At 46.4% G+C, this 17267-nt stretch overlaps 1 protein-coding gene across 13 annotated transcripts in view; it reads right to left on the bottom strand.

Annotated features, from left to right (window-relative positions):
- Positions 1–17267, bottom strand: part of LOC105499623 (lipoxygenase homology PLAT domains 1) — a 183781-nt gene that overhangs the window by 28761 nt on the left and 137753 nt on the right. For all 13 annotated transcript variants that reach the window (XM_011772351.3, XM_011772341.3, XM_071085420.1 and 10 more), the window contains 4 exons: positions 16298–16425; positions 7607–7724; positions 5493–5667; positions 3783–3968 (listed from right to left, as the gene is read on the bottom strand). In XM_011772351.3, coding sequence (XP_011770653.2) covers positions 3783–3968; positions 5493–5667; positions 7607–7724; positions 16298–16425 — 607 coding nt within the window. The remainder of the gene's footprint in view (positions 1–3782; positions 3969–5492; positions 5668–7606; positions 7725–16297; positions 16426–17267) is intronic.

The raw sequence follows: 17267 nt of genomic DNA, 5'->3' as shown, positions 1-17267 counted from the left end.
ACTGCTCATTTTGTCTCTGGAGAGGACATGTCAGGTAGGAGGATGAAAACAAGAAAGGGGGAAACTTGCATGTCACTGAATACAATCATTATTCCGGACTCCTGAAGTGTAATTACATGACTTTTTAAACCTTCTTCTCAAATATATGAGCCTTTACTTTCCTAGATGGTTTGGAAAGAAGGGTACAACATGCAGGCAGGAATGGCTGAAAGGACTCCGGAAGGTTCATCCTAAAGAAACAGGCTGAGACAGAAGGTATAGCAGCAACAGGGGAAGCCATCCAGGGAAGAAAGGGGTTAATCAGGTGGAGTTCAGATTTGGATAAGATGGAGTTGCAGACAGGAAGCAGAGATGAGCTCTGATCTTGGATCTGCAACTCTCTACCTTTTATTGCTGTGAACTGGGGGTGGAATGCATGGTAATCTGGAGCATCTTGTCAAGCATCTGGATATTTGTAGCAGGCCAGGTTGAAAATAGTCACCAAGGGAAGAACCTGGATCAGCTTGTGGAGTCCAGAGTTGAGACAAGCCAGAGGAGTCAGAACCGTGGACAGCTCCTCTTGCCTCTGCCTGTGCCCCAAGACTGCTGAGTGATTTCTACAGAGTATGGTCCTTAACACAGCATCCTCAGTCCTTCTGGCTATATTCTCCACTCTCACCCCTCATGAATAAAATGCCCATATTGTAAATGGCCCTGGCATGGAAAAGTGGGGTCATCGTAGTCTACATGAAATTCTTCCTTCTCCAGTTTTCTGGGCTGACTGGGAAGATGTTAGGGAACCCCATGCTTCTGGTCTCATAGTGAGCCTTAGAGGAAGGGCTCAGGCTCCTGGGGGATACCACTTCTTCCTTCTCAGCGTTCTAATTCCTTTGGTGTCTCTGCTATTTCTGAGATAGAGGTTATGGCAGAACAGGATTAAAAGACCTGGTATTTCTCAGCTCTCGGGGGGAGTCTCAATTAAACTAACATTTATTAAGTCCTCACTATGCTCCAGGCGCTGTTATAGGCAGTTTTGAAGATAGAGATGAATAAGGCATGATTCCTATCCTCAACGGCAATGACATCTTGCCCGTGTGTGCTGGTAGCCAGACAGAGAGTTGGAAGCCCACAGACATAATGTGATTCTTTCTGATTAAGGCAGGGACATAGTTTCTGGGAACATACTTCCTAAACAATGGTTTAGGCACTTTAACAGGAGGGACTGTAGACAAGCAAGTTAGGGTAGACAGACCTTGTCCCCACCTTCCACACCCCCATGCCTGCCACCCTTACTAATCTGATCTGTCAAATCCCTCTAATTAGGCCTGTGAAGATACACAGAATGTGGTTCAATGCTTTCACACTTGTCTTGACTTCATGATCACTGTTGAGTGTCATGGGAAGATCTCATCCAGATCTTGTGAAGTGTCTGGGGCAGGAGATGGTCCTAATGATTATGGCTACCGTTATTCAACCAGACTTGGGAAACCTGCGGCTAGTCCTAAGACAATCAGAATGGATGATGAGAGGGAGGGAAAAAAACTCAGGGGTCTTTGCTTTGTTTTCATCTTGGGAAAGAGGAGAGGTGAATTAAGGATGTTTGAGCATGATTTGAAAGTATGTTTCTTTCCACAGACTCATAATGCCACTTGAATGATCAAGTGAGGAAGAAGAGTTCCCTTCCACTGCATGCTTTTCTGGACTAGACTACCTCGGATACACCCTGATATTGAGGGGTGTAGCAAACAGAGATAAAGAGGCTGCCTTTCATCACCTCATTTCTTTTTGACCACCTGACACAGCGGCTGGTGAGGGTGCAGAATGGTGGCTGGCAAGATGGGCTGGCACACAGAATGGTGGATTAGAACAGGCATCAGAAGTCCTGGGTTTGGGTGATGGCTGTTTCCCTTCCTTGCTGTGTGGTTCCAAGTAAGACATTCAAACCTCACTGGGTCTCAATATTACTTGGTTGTAAAAAGAGGAGCAATAAAGTGCTTTTGCTGCAGTAATTCAAAAAGGTTTCTATTTGTTTGTTTTTTATTGTTTTGTTTTGTTTTGTTTTTGAGACAGGGTCTCACTGTTACCCAGGCTGGAGTGCAGTGATGCAATCACAGCTCACTGCAGCCTTGACCTCAAGTGATCCTCCCATCTCAGTCTCCTCAGTAGCTGGGACTACAGGCATGAGCCACCACACTTGGCTATTTTTTGCATTTTTGGTAGAGATGGAGTTTTGCCATGTTGCCCAGGCTAGTCTCAAATTCCTGGGCTCAAGTGATCTGCCTACCTCAGCCTCCCAAAGTGCTGGGATAGCAGGTGTGAGCCACAGCACCTGGCCTCACAAAGTACTTTTGAGGATCAAATGTTTGTATCTTTAATACCGAACAGAGTCCCAGACATGTCATGAATACTGTATATGTTCTGTATATAATGTTCATCATATAAATGACTGGTGGGATACACTGAAATTTGAAAACTGTGCAGCGCTGTGTAAGTATTTTTTATTTTATTGCTTTGAAAACTATTTTATTAATGCCTAGTCTGAGCTTATTCTGTGTTATGGAAAAAATTTTAACTGTTTAATCCATGTTAAAGTAAAATAGTTTAGCTCCTATAGAAGAGAGGTTGCAAACTGCTGAGTTGGGTTTCATCAGTGACCATGAGAGATAGGCTAGTCCTCAGCGGGGGTTTCGAAGAAGTGAGGAGCAACACAACATTCAGGACAGCTCTGGGTAGCCATTTGGGAGACCCAGCAAAGGCTAGAGAAGGCTTTGAGCAGATAGCTTTGCAGAGACATGTTTCTACAGAAGATAAAAGAGGTGAATGAAGAAAGCAGTATGCATCAAGGAGGTGGAATTTAATATTTAACAACTCTATTATAATCATACCAAATAGAACTTATAGGCCCAAAGCCAGAGAAAATAAAGAGTGGCTTACAGACAGCAAAATGATAACCAAAGAAATGTTAAGAACATGAACGTCATCACAGTTATAGAAATGACAAACCATTCCTTAGGCACTGCGTAGTTAAAAATAAGTTTCTCACTTGGTTTATATCCTATTTCATAGTTTATATTTATAAGTGAATTCAACTACTTTAGGATTACTATTATAAACAAGCATAATCCTTTTTCTATTTTTTTATTTTTATTTTTATTTATTTATTTTTTTTGTTGAGACAGGGTCTCACTCTGTCATCCAGGCTGGAATGCAGTGGCACAATCGTAGCTCACTGCAGCCTTGACCTCCTGGGCTCAGGCAATCCTCCCATCTCAGCCTCCCAAGTAGATGGGGCCACAGGTGCATGCCACCATGCCCAGCTATTTTTTAAAATAATTTGTAGAGATGGGATCTCACAATGTTGCTTAGGCTGGTCTCGAACTCCTGGGGCTCAAGCAATCCTCCCACCATGGCCTCCCAAAGTTCTGGGATTATAGGCATGAGCCACTGCACTCGGCACAAACATAATAGTTTATAGAAAATCCATGGGAAATGAATTTAGCTTTTTTTCCCTTAATTTTTATGTCTGAACTAAGTCAAATTAATGGCCTGAAATCACAAACAATGGAGAACCACTAATCACCCAGGGAGAAAGCAGGAGGAACTAAGCTTCATCTCTAAAAATATTTGCCCAGAAATACTGTCTCTTTAGTACTGATGGAAGCATCAATGTGGTGGTCATCAACTGTTCGGTTGCCTGCCACCCTGGGGTAATCAGAGTCAATATGATGCCAAGGAGGGAGGAAGGGCTCAGGAGGGGAGCTGAGGGCCGCCCTCCCACCAACCTGGCCTTGAGTGGGAGCTACCTTTGTTGTCGTGCCAGACCCTCAGCTTGCAGAGGTGGCCCAAGCTCAGCATGTCGGGGAAGTTGAATGTGTCCGTGTTGTTCCGCTCAAACTTATTCCAGTTTGCCGACTGCTTCAGGGCCAGTGTCCCACTGTCCCCATTCTCCCCGAAGATGATGATGAACACATTGGCATCAGTGCCTGCTCCTGGGGGGTACACAAGGTGAGGCTTAGGGTGCCAGCCTCTTTGACACACAGCCCTCTTGCTCTGGCCTTGATCCCGGACTCCTCAGAGGAGCCAGGGGTACAGGTGGACAGAGTACAGACTCAAGAAGGCCAGGGGTGAGGTTGGAAAGGGTCAATTAATGTCCTAGGTCTCCAATTCTCTTCTTCATCTTACCTTTGTGCCTTACAAAAGCTTTTGGTCTAACTGGAGTTGTGGTCAGCAAGTGTGAATGGTTTAGTACAAAACTCATCTATTTCTGGGGAAATACACCCAAACTTAAAAGGCGTGTCATATAGGCTGTCTTTACAATTTAGAAACATAGGCTACCTCCTGCACAGTGTGGGTTCAGAAGGAAGCAGGGAAGTTCTATGCTCCCTAAATCTGTCTCTGATTGACATTCTACACTAGAGCTTCATTTCATTTGCTTAAGCCAAATACAGGTATTGGCCCAAATCAAAAGCAAATGCTTCTGGAAGGGGTGAACCAGTGAAACTTTTCTGACACACATCTGTGGTTATCAATGAATTTATTATTTTCTGAGTGCATCATAAAGGGATGGAGGGGCCTGAAAACTTGGGGACACTTGGAACTTTAAGCAATAGGGGTGAAAATTCCATTGTGAGAATAGGAAGAAAGGAGGTACCCCCAACAAAATTTACTAGCTTTATTGACCTATCATTCATGCCTGAGATTCTACCATGAGAGCTTCATTTCTTTGGCAAGAGGCTACTCTGTTGAAAATGTAAGCTACCATGGCCAACAAGTTAATCCTTCATTCACCATTTATAATTAATGTGATGAGCTTGCCAGATTCTTTGTAATGGCTCCTAGAGAGCAGACTTGGGATAGGGGAGTGTAGGTAGCATGTCCCCCATGCCTAGACGACAGTGTGTTCCCTCTCAGCTCCTGGCCTTTGACATGCTAGTACTTTTGATTAGAAGGCCCTTCCTCTGGGTTCCCTGTCTGCCTGGCTTCTGTGTTTGTGTTTCTGGACTTGACTTTGGCATTGCATCCATCAGAGCATCACCACACTGCACTGTGGTTGCTCCAATGAAGGTCAGACCTGCAAGGGCCTGGGCAGCACATCTGTATCCTAAGACCCACAGCCAAAGCCAGCACATGGTAGATGGCCACCAAGCACACGGGTCCGAGCATGCCTGAGGTGCATGGCGCTTGGGTGAGCGGTGCCAGGCAGCAGAAGGAAGATGGGAAGGCTCTGCGTCAAGCCAGAGCCATTGGAAATGTACCATTTCCAAAAGTGCTGACCATACTCCCCAGTCATGTTCTCCCCTATTTCCCCAAGGAAGGAGGGAGGGAACCAGTCACTCACTGGGAGGAAATGTTTTGTCCAGACAGAAAGTGACACACTGTAGAGAAGACTTGGATTGACTAGATTTTGGAAGGCCATATAAAGAAAAACGCCCTGACAAGAAACCAGGGCCTCAGCCCGAATTTGAGGGTTGGAGGGGCAAGGGAGCAGGAGGTGTGAGGGACCCCCAACCCACCCAGGATGTTGCTGGTCTTAACTGCGACGGTGTAGGAGGTCCACTCCATCATTTCTTCCTCATCGATAACGGCACACATTTCACACACCAGGGTCTTCTTGCCCTTCCGCTGGGACAGCCAGTCTCCATAGTAGAACATAGTCAGGTCTCCAGTGTTCATGTTCTTCAGTAGGATCTGGGGGAAAGGGAGCCACCGTGGGAATGCCCTGCCCTCCCTCACCTCCACCAGCACCCACTGGCCCATGCAGCCCCTCCCCAGATCCCAACCCTGGAGATCCCAGACCTGAGACAAGCACTTGCGACTGAGACCCAGGGGGTGTGGAAAGGGCCCTTTCCAGGACAAAGGCCCTGTCCTGTGTGCTTGCCATGGGGTCTGAAGTCCTCACAAGGACTGCCCTAGCTTGGGATTTGGGAATGGGCAATTCACCTAAAACTATCCTCAGAGGTACCTGTCACTGTGCACAAGAGATGTTTGCTGAATGAGTGACAGAAAAACAGACCACCTGGGAGCAGAGTGCTGACATCTGCAGGATAGTCCTTGGTGTGGGCCCCATATTTTTGACTCAAGAAAATCTGCTAATGGCTGAACAGGGGAGGAGGAGCCTGAGGCAATGCAGGACAGCTGGCCTCTGGTAGATGAGGATGCATGGGCTGACTTAGGCAGGGGACTGCAGGGCTTTGTGTTATGGGTGAAATTGTATTCCCCCAGAGTTCATATGTTGAATTCTTAACCCACAGTCCCTCAGAATGTGACCTTATTCAAAAGGGGATTGTTATAGGTGTAATCAGTTCAGATGAGGTCATTACACTGGGCCCTAGTCCAATCTTCTACCACCCAGACAAGCACCCAGAACACCATGCAAAGACTGGCAAGATGCTGCCCTGAGCCAGGGAACTGCCAGAAGCCAGGAGAGTAGCCCAGAACAGATGCTTCCCTAGAGGGAGTGTGGCCCTGCCGACACCTTCACCTTGGACTTCTGCCTCTATGACAGTGAGGGGGTAATAAATGTGTGTTGTTCCAAACCTCTAGTCCGTGATGTTTTTTTATGCTACCTGATTCTAACACACACTATGTAGGGAGGACACCACACACATATTGGTGTGCCTAGGACCTCGTGTGACACGGAGGCTGCAGGAAGGTGATCTTCGTCAGCATAGTCATTGCCTTTGTGAGTGTGGGGCTGCAGGTGAGGCTCCTCCTGGCTGCCAGGGGCCTCCAGTTTTGGAGCCACTCAGCATGGAAAGCCGTTGGACTCCTAACATCATGGGGTTCTCATCAAAATAAGTGAAGCTTAGCCCTATGCCCTGGATGCTCTTCTCTCTGCCCCGGAGCAGCAAGTGTTAATGACTCTCCTCTGGGCAGCCTGGAGGCACAGAGCCGCACAGCCTGGGGAAGGTGAGGAAGTGATGAGAGGTCCTGAGAAGGAGCAGCTGCCTTCCTTTCTTGGTGGAAACTGAGTCTGTGGCCATGTGCATGTGTGTGTGTGCACATGTGCCCGTGCATAGGTATGCTGGGAAGAGTGGGAGGATGGAGGCAGAACTAAGAAATCCCGTGCTGCTGTTGCTCCTTGAAGATCCCAGCATTGCATCCCCAAGGCTGGCTTCAGCCCAACTGAGAGCCCAAGGATCCAGGATCCTCAGGCAGGGTGCTGATGACCAAGCTCAGACTCAGAGGGCCACAGTGGAAAAAGAGGCAGCTACCTAACTCCATGATCGCAGAGGCCCCAGTAAGCTTTCTGCCATCCTGCCTGAAGTTCCCACCATGGCAGCCTCTCTCTGCCCCAGGCCTTGCTCCTCCTCTCTCAACCCACCCAGCTGCTGTCCTGAAGGAAGCCCACACCACCCCTCCCCTTCCTCGGGTCTCTGTCCACGTAAAGTTGACAGCTCAAGTTGAATTACCTGACAGTTGCTTCAGTTCTCACTGGACACAAATAAATAAAACGACATTCTCGGATTAATTCATGCCAAAGGGCGTGCTGAATCATATGGGCTGGGTTCATGTAATGATCCTCTATGGTGACATTTGTTTTAGCAAGGTCCATTGACAAGCCAGAGGAATAGGGGGAAGGGGTGGGTGGTGGCTGGAAGGAAGAGTGAGGGTCTAGACATTTTACCCTCTCCAGGAACCACTCTGGCCGGCTGCCCAAGCCATCAATCCGGATCCGCATCTTGGTGAATGGAGCAATGTCTAGGATCTCCATGATGAAGGTGTCATTCTGCTCCCGCTCAAACCTGGGTGTGGAGAGGAGGGGCATGAAGAAGGGAAACTGGCCATTGGGGAGGGCTGGGCCAGGCCAGAGGCCAGGTTTGGGGTGAGGGAGAAGATTAGGCCTTTACTCAGCAGCCCCTCTGCTCTCAGCAACTCTCCACCAGCCCATCTCTTACATCCCAGCTGTGTTTCTGAAAGACTGGGTTAAGTGGGTTTGGCTAGTAGAAATGGCCCTGAATTAAGAGCTACCAGTGCTGGGTTCTAATCTCATTCTACCAGTCACCTAGAATAGTCCCAGTTCCTTTCTAGAACTTGGTTTTCTTACCTGTGGTCTGGAGAATAACACTAGCCCTGCAATCTCACAAAACTGTGATGAAGACCAAATGGATGTGAAATGAATTTAAAATGGAAAAAGAATTCCATGCCTGAAAAGCTTTAAATGAGGTTCTGTGCATGACAGGGCCATTGCAAATGGTGGGGCAGGTGGTGCACCGCACAACTCTAGATGGCATCATTCGCATTTTTCTATTTGCCATCTGCAAAACTGAACACAGTGCCCTGAATTGGGTAATGCTACTGCCAACTGTAAAGCAGTAGGCAAATAGAAGGTAATGCTGCTTTTGTTGCTATTATTATTTTCCTGCTGAATGACCTCATCATCTCAGAGATGCTCTATCTTTATTCCTTACTGCTCTTCCCACAGTGCCGCATGTACAATTCGACCTTCAATGCTGACTGATTGCTTGACTGCTGACTGATTCCAGATGATACTGCTGATAAGGCCCTGGAGTAATGCAGGTGGCACTGGAGATGTGGCTCTGCATGGCAATCATCATGCTTCCTTGAATACAAGACATATTTTTATGTATTTTAAAAACAGAGGCCATAGCCAATGGGGGCTGAGACTTAAATATTGCAAATTGAGAACTACTGCTAGTCTTAAAGGTGGTGATGAAACAGAGACAATTTCTTCTGATAACTTGCTCTGTGTGCATTTTACAATTATTAGAAATGAAAAAGTTATCCCAAAGTCAGCCCCATATCCCTCCTCCTCTAATTGAAGCCCCATCTGTCCCTCTGGGCATAATGGAAACTGTAAGGGGGTGCTCATGTCACATTCATGTCACACACTGAGATTTTCTCAAATAATCTTTCAATTCCTTATTCTTGCCAGCAGCACGATTTTGCAGATCAAAAGAGCTTTAGAATTCTTTGCTTTGCATGTCTCTTTAATTTTCACTCTTTGAATTTAGCCAAGTGTCTTCATTTTATGGAGATTTTATGGTGGGACAGGTGTAAGGAAAAGGGGAGGAGAAACAAGCTTTTCTTCTGGAAGACTGCAAGGAGATTACATTTACCCCCTCACCCTTCATTCCAGGCTGAACCCCAATTAACCTGGATGGACTTCCTCTGTTTGGTGTAAAAGCATCTAAAGTGAAGGCCCTTATTTGTCCTTCAGTCTTCCCAACTCACTAGCCACATCCTTCCAAGTGCCCTGGACCCCCTCCAGACACCTCAGTTGACACAGTAGGATTCTCACCCTTTGGAGAGGTGCCTGCCTTTGAGCTCAGGATTCCCACTCTTTGGAGAGGTGCCCGCCTTTGAGCTCACAGGGACAGGGCTGTTGCGTGACCCAGGATTTTTGCTGCTCATCTACTCAAAGGAGCCTCTACTCAGCAGCTGAGGGAGTGGTGTCTGGGAAGGGCCCCCTTTGGCTGCCCCTCACGTCCTTCCTATTCTTGTTTCCTTCTGTTCCTGCCTGTTGTAAAAGGGTGTCCTTAGGGAAGAGCCCAGCAACTACTCCCTCACTGGGCTCCATGACTGAGCACAGCCTGAAGGCTAAACAGGGCCAAAGGCTTAGGCTGGAAGGGCAACTATTTCATGGGAGAATTTTTGGCATTGCTACAAAACCAAAAGGGAAAGGTTATGGTTAGGGACCCTGGGAAAGGGCTGGCTAGCAGATGGATATGGATGACGTGGGGTCTAAAGTCCATCAGGCTGAGCAGCTGCTCAGGCAGTTTGTGACATCTTAGGGGCATAGCTGGGGCTCTTAGGATTGGCCAGGGTGAGAGTGCCAGCCTTAGCTTTGCTCTAGACCACTCTCCTTCCAGTCTGAAGTTCTCCATACCCAAGGCCATTGAGCTTATGCTTGAAATCGCCTTTGAAAAAATTGTTAACAGTGAGAAAATTTTGGCAGTGAAAGAGATCTGATTTAACCAACCCCCATCTTGCCTTTAGCCTTCAAACTTCCCTTGATTCTTCCTGGGTTTGGGTCAAGCTAACTTTGGGAGATATTTAGTGTATGGTTTAAATGATAATAGCCCTTCCATAAAGTTAAGGGGAGACCACCAGCCTCGGAGGACAAGAGAAGCCTGAATTCTGCTAAAACATAGACGTAAACATTGCCAGCCATTACTCCAGAGGTCACAAGATATGCACTTCCCCAATTACCCCTGCAGATAACAACATCACCATTGTAAACAGAAGACTGGCCTTTTGAGATGTCTTTTCAGTTTTTTTGCATGTCTGAGGACCAATGGCTCCACCTGGACCTGCCAACTCTTGTGGCCCCACCCAGAAATGACTCAGCATGCAATGAGGACCATTTCCCAAACCCCTATGATTGTACTCCCAAACCAATCAGCAGCAAGCACCCATTGCCTAGCCACCCCCACTTCTCCCAAACTCTCCTGGAAAAACCCTAGTCTCTGAATTTTCAGGGAGGCAGATTTGAGTAATAATATAATTCCGGTCTCCCATTTAGCCAGCTCCACATGTGTAAAACTCTTTCTCTATTGCAATTCCCCTGCTTTGATAAATCAGTTATCTCTGGGCTGCGGGCAAAGTGAAACTCCTGGGTGGTTCCATGCTTAGACAGCTCTACTGATGAGGCCCCATGGCCAAACTTGCAGCTCTTTTCCTTTTAGGACAGCCATGGCCAACCTTTAGTAAGTTTTGTTACATTGAGTTCTGCCACCAGAACAAATTGTTGAATTGTCAACATCTGACCAACCTCAATGCCTCTACTCTCTTCCCTCTCTATCCCTTTGAAACAAGCCACTGGACTTCTCCCTTCTCCAGGCTCCTCAGTGGAATACTATGCAGCAACAAAAATGAGCAAAATCACAATCACACTCAACAGCTCAGGAAAATATGAAAAACCTGACGCTGAGTGAAAGAACTAAGACACAAAATAAGATATATGGCCTGATTCTATTTATGTACCATTCAAATCCAGGTGATATAAAAGCCTATTGTTAGGGATGAAATCCAGGTGATATGAAAGCATAGACCCATGAGATGGAGACCAAAAAAGAAAGGAAACAAGGAAATGTTGACCTTAAAAACTGAGAACTGGCAAGATTTAACTTCTCGGCCTGAAGGCAGTGTGGAGGGTTTACACAAGTTTTTGCTTTATAAGTATAATAATGTATGTACTTATAGATAGATAGATAGATAGATAGATGTATGTTTACGATAAAATGTTTAAAAATGTACATGTCTCTAGAACCTTTGACTGTTCTTCATGTGGCAGAATTTTCAGATCCATGCTCTGTGGCTTGTAGCCCTTGTGGCAGGCTGAAAAAAGATATCCATGTTATAAATCTTGGAATCCATGTATATAACTGTATGGTAAAAAGAAAAGGGAGGTCTTTGCAGATGTAATTAAGTTAAGAGGCTTAAGATGGGGAGATTATCCTGGATTATTCCAGTGACCCCTTAATGTAATCCTAAGAGTCCTTATAAGAAGGCAGAGAGAGAGAGATCAACACATACACAAAGGAGGTGGGATGTGAAGATGGGGCAGAGATGGGAAGACCTGGCCTTGAAGGCTGGAGTGATGCGGCACAAGCCAAGGACTGCTGGCAGCCACCAGAAGCTGCAAGGAGTGGATTCTCCTCCCAGAGCCCACAGGGTACATGGCAGTGCTGACACCTTGATTTCCACCCACAGATTCTGATTTCAGATTTCTGGCCTCTGAATAAATGAGAGAATAAATTTCTGTTGTTTTAATTACCATATATTTGTGGTAATTTTGTATCACAACCTCAGGAAATTAATACAGCCCCAAGTGGTGTGAATGGAGAACTTTGGGACCAGAAAGCAGGTAGACAAGGGGAGGCTGCCCTGGAACTCACACAGAGAAAATTCCAAGCCTGGGATCAGTGAGTAGCAGGGAGGTTGGCTTCAGTGACGATGTAAATGTCCATGGGTGCTGAAGTAACTGGCACACAAAAGACAGAGCCTCCAGTCCCAGGCTCTGCCGATCTGGGCTCCTCAGAGACCACTGGGAAAACTGGACCTTGTGTATCCCCCATTAGACATACGAGGTGATGGGGAGCTGCATACCTATCTCATGGGCATCTTTGCTGTAGTTTGAGAGTAGAACAAGGCCAAATCTCAAACAGATTCTAAGTCTATTCTTGAATGCCATGATCAGACCTAGTACATATCTGCCAGTCTCCTCTTAAAGAGCAGCCCTTGAGCTACAGATGATGCTTTGAGAGGGGTGCCCAGCAGTGAGTGCTGGAACCTTTCAATTGCCTGACCTGGGTGCCCCTGGAAGGCAGCAGTTCCTGGAACTCAGCTTTCCTTCCTCTTCTCTCAGACCACCGTCATTCATGCTGTCCCCTGGGACTCACCTCCAACCTCCTTGAGAAAGACTCAACCTTCCCACCCAAGTCTTTTGCCCATGGAGTCCCCAAAGATAAGACCTTTCCAGTCTCAGAACTTTATTGCTAACCAGACTAAGATTCAAGTGATAAACATGTGGAAGAGAGAGTCAAAACTTACAAGCTTACTACAACCCTGGACATGGTCACAACCAAATATTTCCTGATCTTCTCCTGAAAGGACAACTGGAATCCTATTTGACTGTCTGTCCTCTGTTTCCATTCCCTTGAGCTCAGCCTCTTTCCATGCTTTTTGCAGTAAGGGTTAGTGAAAGCAACAGGCCATCCTGAGGGGTAAACCCAATAGAACTCTTTTGTGACACAAAAAGGGACCCAAAATCTTTTTTGTGTCCAGTCCAAGGAAGTTTCCATTTCACTAGGTCTCTACTGGGCCTAGGCATGATCCCTCACAGGCATTTACTTCTCACTATAGAAATAACACAACTCTTTGTCTAAAAATAGCTTCTACACCCACTGGACACCAATCACCTCAAATCCCTCTGTTAGAGACTCATCTCCTGAAAGTACGCATTACCTTTTAGGGCATCATTTTTTCTGAATGCCATATTAATTCACAAGCATCTCGGTGGGAGTTAATTTACCAGAACCATTTTCTCTGAAGTGGTAAGATGAGAAGTTACGAAATTTAGCTGGGGAGTGGGATAGAGTGAATTGCTATTGGCTGTTGTAAGCTTTGGCCCCTGGGTACAGCATCTGACTGCAGGAGCGTTGCAGCAGGCAGAAGCCTCGTGATACCTTCTGTGTGAATGCATGCATGTCTCAGCCTCATTCTGGTCACACACCATTTCTTGGGGAAAGTATCACCTTGCACAGTACCAAGCTGTGCCCACGACACATGCCCAGTGGGTCTTTCTGTCTACGTTCCCTAGTCAAGATGCAGACGTTCTTAACAAGGACTTCAGGACACAGGTGAAACATCAGGCCACATGCAAATGAAAATATCAAAACATGTCTCGGGTAACAACTCTGAGCTTGCAAACCAGGGTTATTAAGAAATGATGGCTCTCCTCACAAAATAAATTTTTATTCAGAAAAAAAAAAAATCCTTCAACTAGCAACATGCCTCAAAGCATTTACAATATGGTTGTATTTATAATAATGTGATTTTCAAGCAACATTTTTGGAATTTAGATACTTCCAGAAACCAGATGTCTCTTCTACCAGCAATTAAGCCTTGTACATCTGGAAAACAAGGTGGAATGTAGGTGTAGGATAATTAATCAGAAAAAATCCAGGAATATGGGGTTGGGTAATGATTGGAGTCAGAGTAGAGAAGTAAAGACTATAGGAGGCTGAATATGCAAACAATAGTAGCCAGACCATGTGTGATAACAGAACTCTGAGCTACCTTCCCTGCAGCGACCATCCCAAGAAACCACGGTCTCTACAGAAATTGGCCCAGAATGATCAGGACTTGAGCAATGGCCCCCAGCTTCCCTATTTTGTCCCTGCTCCCAACTCAGGACTAACCAGACGGACGGACCAAATCCAAATATGGTCCCTAATACAATCATGTATGAAACCCCGATTCTAGCTACCCAACCTCCAGCTCTACCATGCCAAAAATAATGCTTCATTACAAAGCTCCTCCTCCTCCCACAGCATTCAAATCTCTACCAAACCAAGTGATGGTGGCTGAGTCTCTTGTTATAGCAAGCTCTAAGTAGAGAGTTTCTGTTCTCATTTGGTCTTCCTTTATTTCTAGAATTAAGTTCAAATCCCAGTTCCCCTACTTACTTGCTGTATAACTTTGGGCAAGTTATTTCACCTCTATGTGTTTCAGGCATCTTATTAGTAATGTGGAGATAATAAGAGGGCAAAGAGTGATAAGAGGGGTGTTGTGAGTTAATATATGTTAAAAAGCACTTGCAACAGTGTCTGGCATGGAATAAATGTTCAATGTATGTTAGCCATTATTATTATCACCATTGCTGTTGATATGGGAAGAATTCAAGGAGGAAATGGGAGTTGCAAAATGAGAGAGCAGGAGTGCTAAGAGAAGACAGGCAAAAACTTTCCCATCAGACCCCCAGGGATGAGCTGCATAGGGCCCATAGGATGGGCAAAGCTCCAGCTTGCACGAGCTGCTTTGTCCACATAAAGAAATGCTGCCTGGTCCCCAAAAGCTTCAGTAGCCACATCCTCATCATCACCAACAGCACCATCATCACAATTATTATCCCTACCATCATCACCTTCATCTCTATCACCACTGCCACCACCATCATCATCATCATCACCATCACAATTATCATCCCTACCATCATTACCTTCCTCCCTATCACCACCATCATCATCATAATCACCATCATCACCATCATTATCATCATCACCATCATCACAATTATCATTCCTACCATCACTTTCACCCCATCATCACCACCATCATCATCATCCCTATCATCACCACCACCATCATCATCCCTATCATCATCACCTTCATCCCTATCACACTGCCACCACCATCATCATCATCATCATCACAATGATCATCCCTACCATCATTACCTTCCTCCCTATCACCACCATCATCATCATAATTACCGTCATCACCATCATTATCATCATCACCATCATCACAATTATCATTCCTACCATCACTTTCACCCCATCATCACCACCATCATCATCATCCCTATCATCACCTTCATCCCTATCACCATCCTCATCATCACTACCACCATCACAGTCATCATCCCTACCATTCAGCACCATCAATATCACCAACCTCACTATCATCCACAATGTCCTCATCACCACCCCAATCCAGAAGTACTGAGTGCCTACTACAAGCAAGGCAAGAGCTAGGAGGTATGAGGGGCTCAAAAAGGAAGCCACCTGGGTCCTGCCCTCCAGCTAAGGGAAGGAGTGCTGTGTGTTCAGAGGCAAGTTGCTGTGGGTGGGATTTTAAAATGCTAAGCTTAGGCTCTGAGTCTGTCATCTCTGGTTCTTAAGATGTCAGGGGCCAGGGATGTTTGGGGGACAGCAGCTGAACATGGCAAACCAGCCCAAACCCAGGACTGTCTAAACTGGGAATCCAAGGGAGGGCACGGACAGTGAGTACTATAGGAAGGTCATCTTTAATGTCATTACGAATCACTAATGAGTGCTTAGGACTGGGGGCCATCTGGGTGTAGTTTGCAGTGCCACAGCTTAATGGCCATGGGACTTTGAGGATATGACTTTACCTTTCCATGCCTCAGTTTCTCACCTGTAAAATGGGGATGATAATAATTGGGTTATTATTATAGGGTTGTGGAAAAGATTAAGTGTATCAATACATGGCTTATTAGAGAACAATGCTTGGCACAAAACAAGCTCCTATAAATGTTAGTGTTGCTGTTATTGCTCTCCTTAGGTTAAGCTCTGTTAAGTTCAAGGACCTTTGTCTTCTTGGTTATATCATCTCTTCAGTGCCTGAGTCAGTGCCTGGCATATACTAGGTGTTCAATCTTTTTTTTAATGTTCTGAAAATTGACTGCATTTTATTTTGTAATCATTGAGACTTACAGAAAAGTTTCAAAAAAAGAACAGAGCTTCTGTGCCCCTTTCACCTAGCTCTCCTTAATGTCAACATCTTATATTGCCATAGTACAATTAATGAAACTAAGACATTAACCATCAACTAATCTACCAACCTTACAATAAGCAATTCTGAGTACCAAATGAAAGAAAGAAGAAATGTTATGGGTAGAGGTGATCAAGGAATACTTCCTGGGGGAGGTAGATTTGAGCTGGCCCTTGAAAAAGAAAGGTATTGAGACAGAATAGACAAAGACAGAGGATAGAAGGCCTCATGATCTGCAGTGGGCATGTGAGAATCAGCCTGGCTGAAGGTAGGGTAGGGCAGAGGGGGAGAGTTGAATGTGGGAGGGGTGGGGGCAGGGGCCACCTCCAGGTACCTGGCTTTCTTTTTGTCCAGCTGCATCTCCTCCGTGCTCCCGTTGATGCCATAGAGGGTCATGAAGATGTTGGAGTCAGTGCCCCCGCCAACCACATCGCCTGTCCACACCGTCATTTCATAGAGAACCTGCCATGAGAGGAATGCGGGTGCTGAGTCTCAGCCTCACCCTCCAACCCCACCTGACCTGCCTCAGTCTCACCAGAGAAAGAGACACGCTGTCCAAGTTCCACGGCTCTGGAAAGAGCCCTTCCTCGAATCAACTGTAAATGCCTGGACAGCAAGAGGCAGCCTTGTCACTCTCTTATGTCCCCCACTGTGCTCAGTCCCACCCTAGAAAGGAGTCCTGACAGAGAGCCCTTCTGCAATAGAAACATGATGGAAAGCCTGGCATTAACTGACTCTTTGTCAGTTGAATCCCAACCTAAGTTCAGTGTGCCAGCAGCGCATGGTGGCAAGACAGTGGCCTTTGGAGCCCTCCAGAGCTCCATGTGAATCCGAGATCTGTCACCTGCTGGCTGTTAGACCCAGGCAGATGCCTGACCTCACCAGCCTCTGCTCCCCTGTGGTAAAATAGGGATAAGCTCCCTTGCAGAGTGAGAGCTGCTGACAATTTGCATGGCACCTGGTGCTGAGCCTGTCACCTGTGTGGCCCCAAGCAGCAGCCAAAGCTCTGGGTGTCAGTTCCCCTTCATGCCACAGCCTACACATGCCCTGCGGCTGTGAATGAGGGATGCCATCAGGAGTGATGTTTACAGAGGGAGTGCTGCCTCAATCCACTTGAGAAGTGGGACAATCCCCTACTTCCACGATGTTCACTTGAGATTGGGGTATTGCCATTTAGCCTGAGGTGTGTGCCAAAGAGAATGTCTGCCCTCTGTCTCCACTGGAGGGTGAGGTGCAGCCTGCTCTTCCTGGTGTGCCTCCACCAAGCCCCCACCACGGTTCTTCCTCTGTGAGGCAGCCTCGTG

Source organism: Macaca nemestrina, chromosome 19 (assembly GCF_043159975.1).
Source record: "Macaca nemestrina isolate mMacNem1 chromosome 19, mMacNem.hap1, whole genome shotgun sequence".
Classification (NCBI taxonomy): Eukaryota; Metazoa; Chordata; class Mammalia; order Primates; family Cercopithecidae; genus Macaca; species Macaca nemestrina.
The sequence above is the reverse complement of the archived record's forward strand: the minus strand, read 5'-3'. Positions and strand labels throughout refer to the sequence as shown.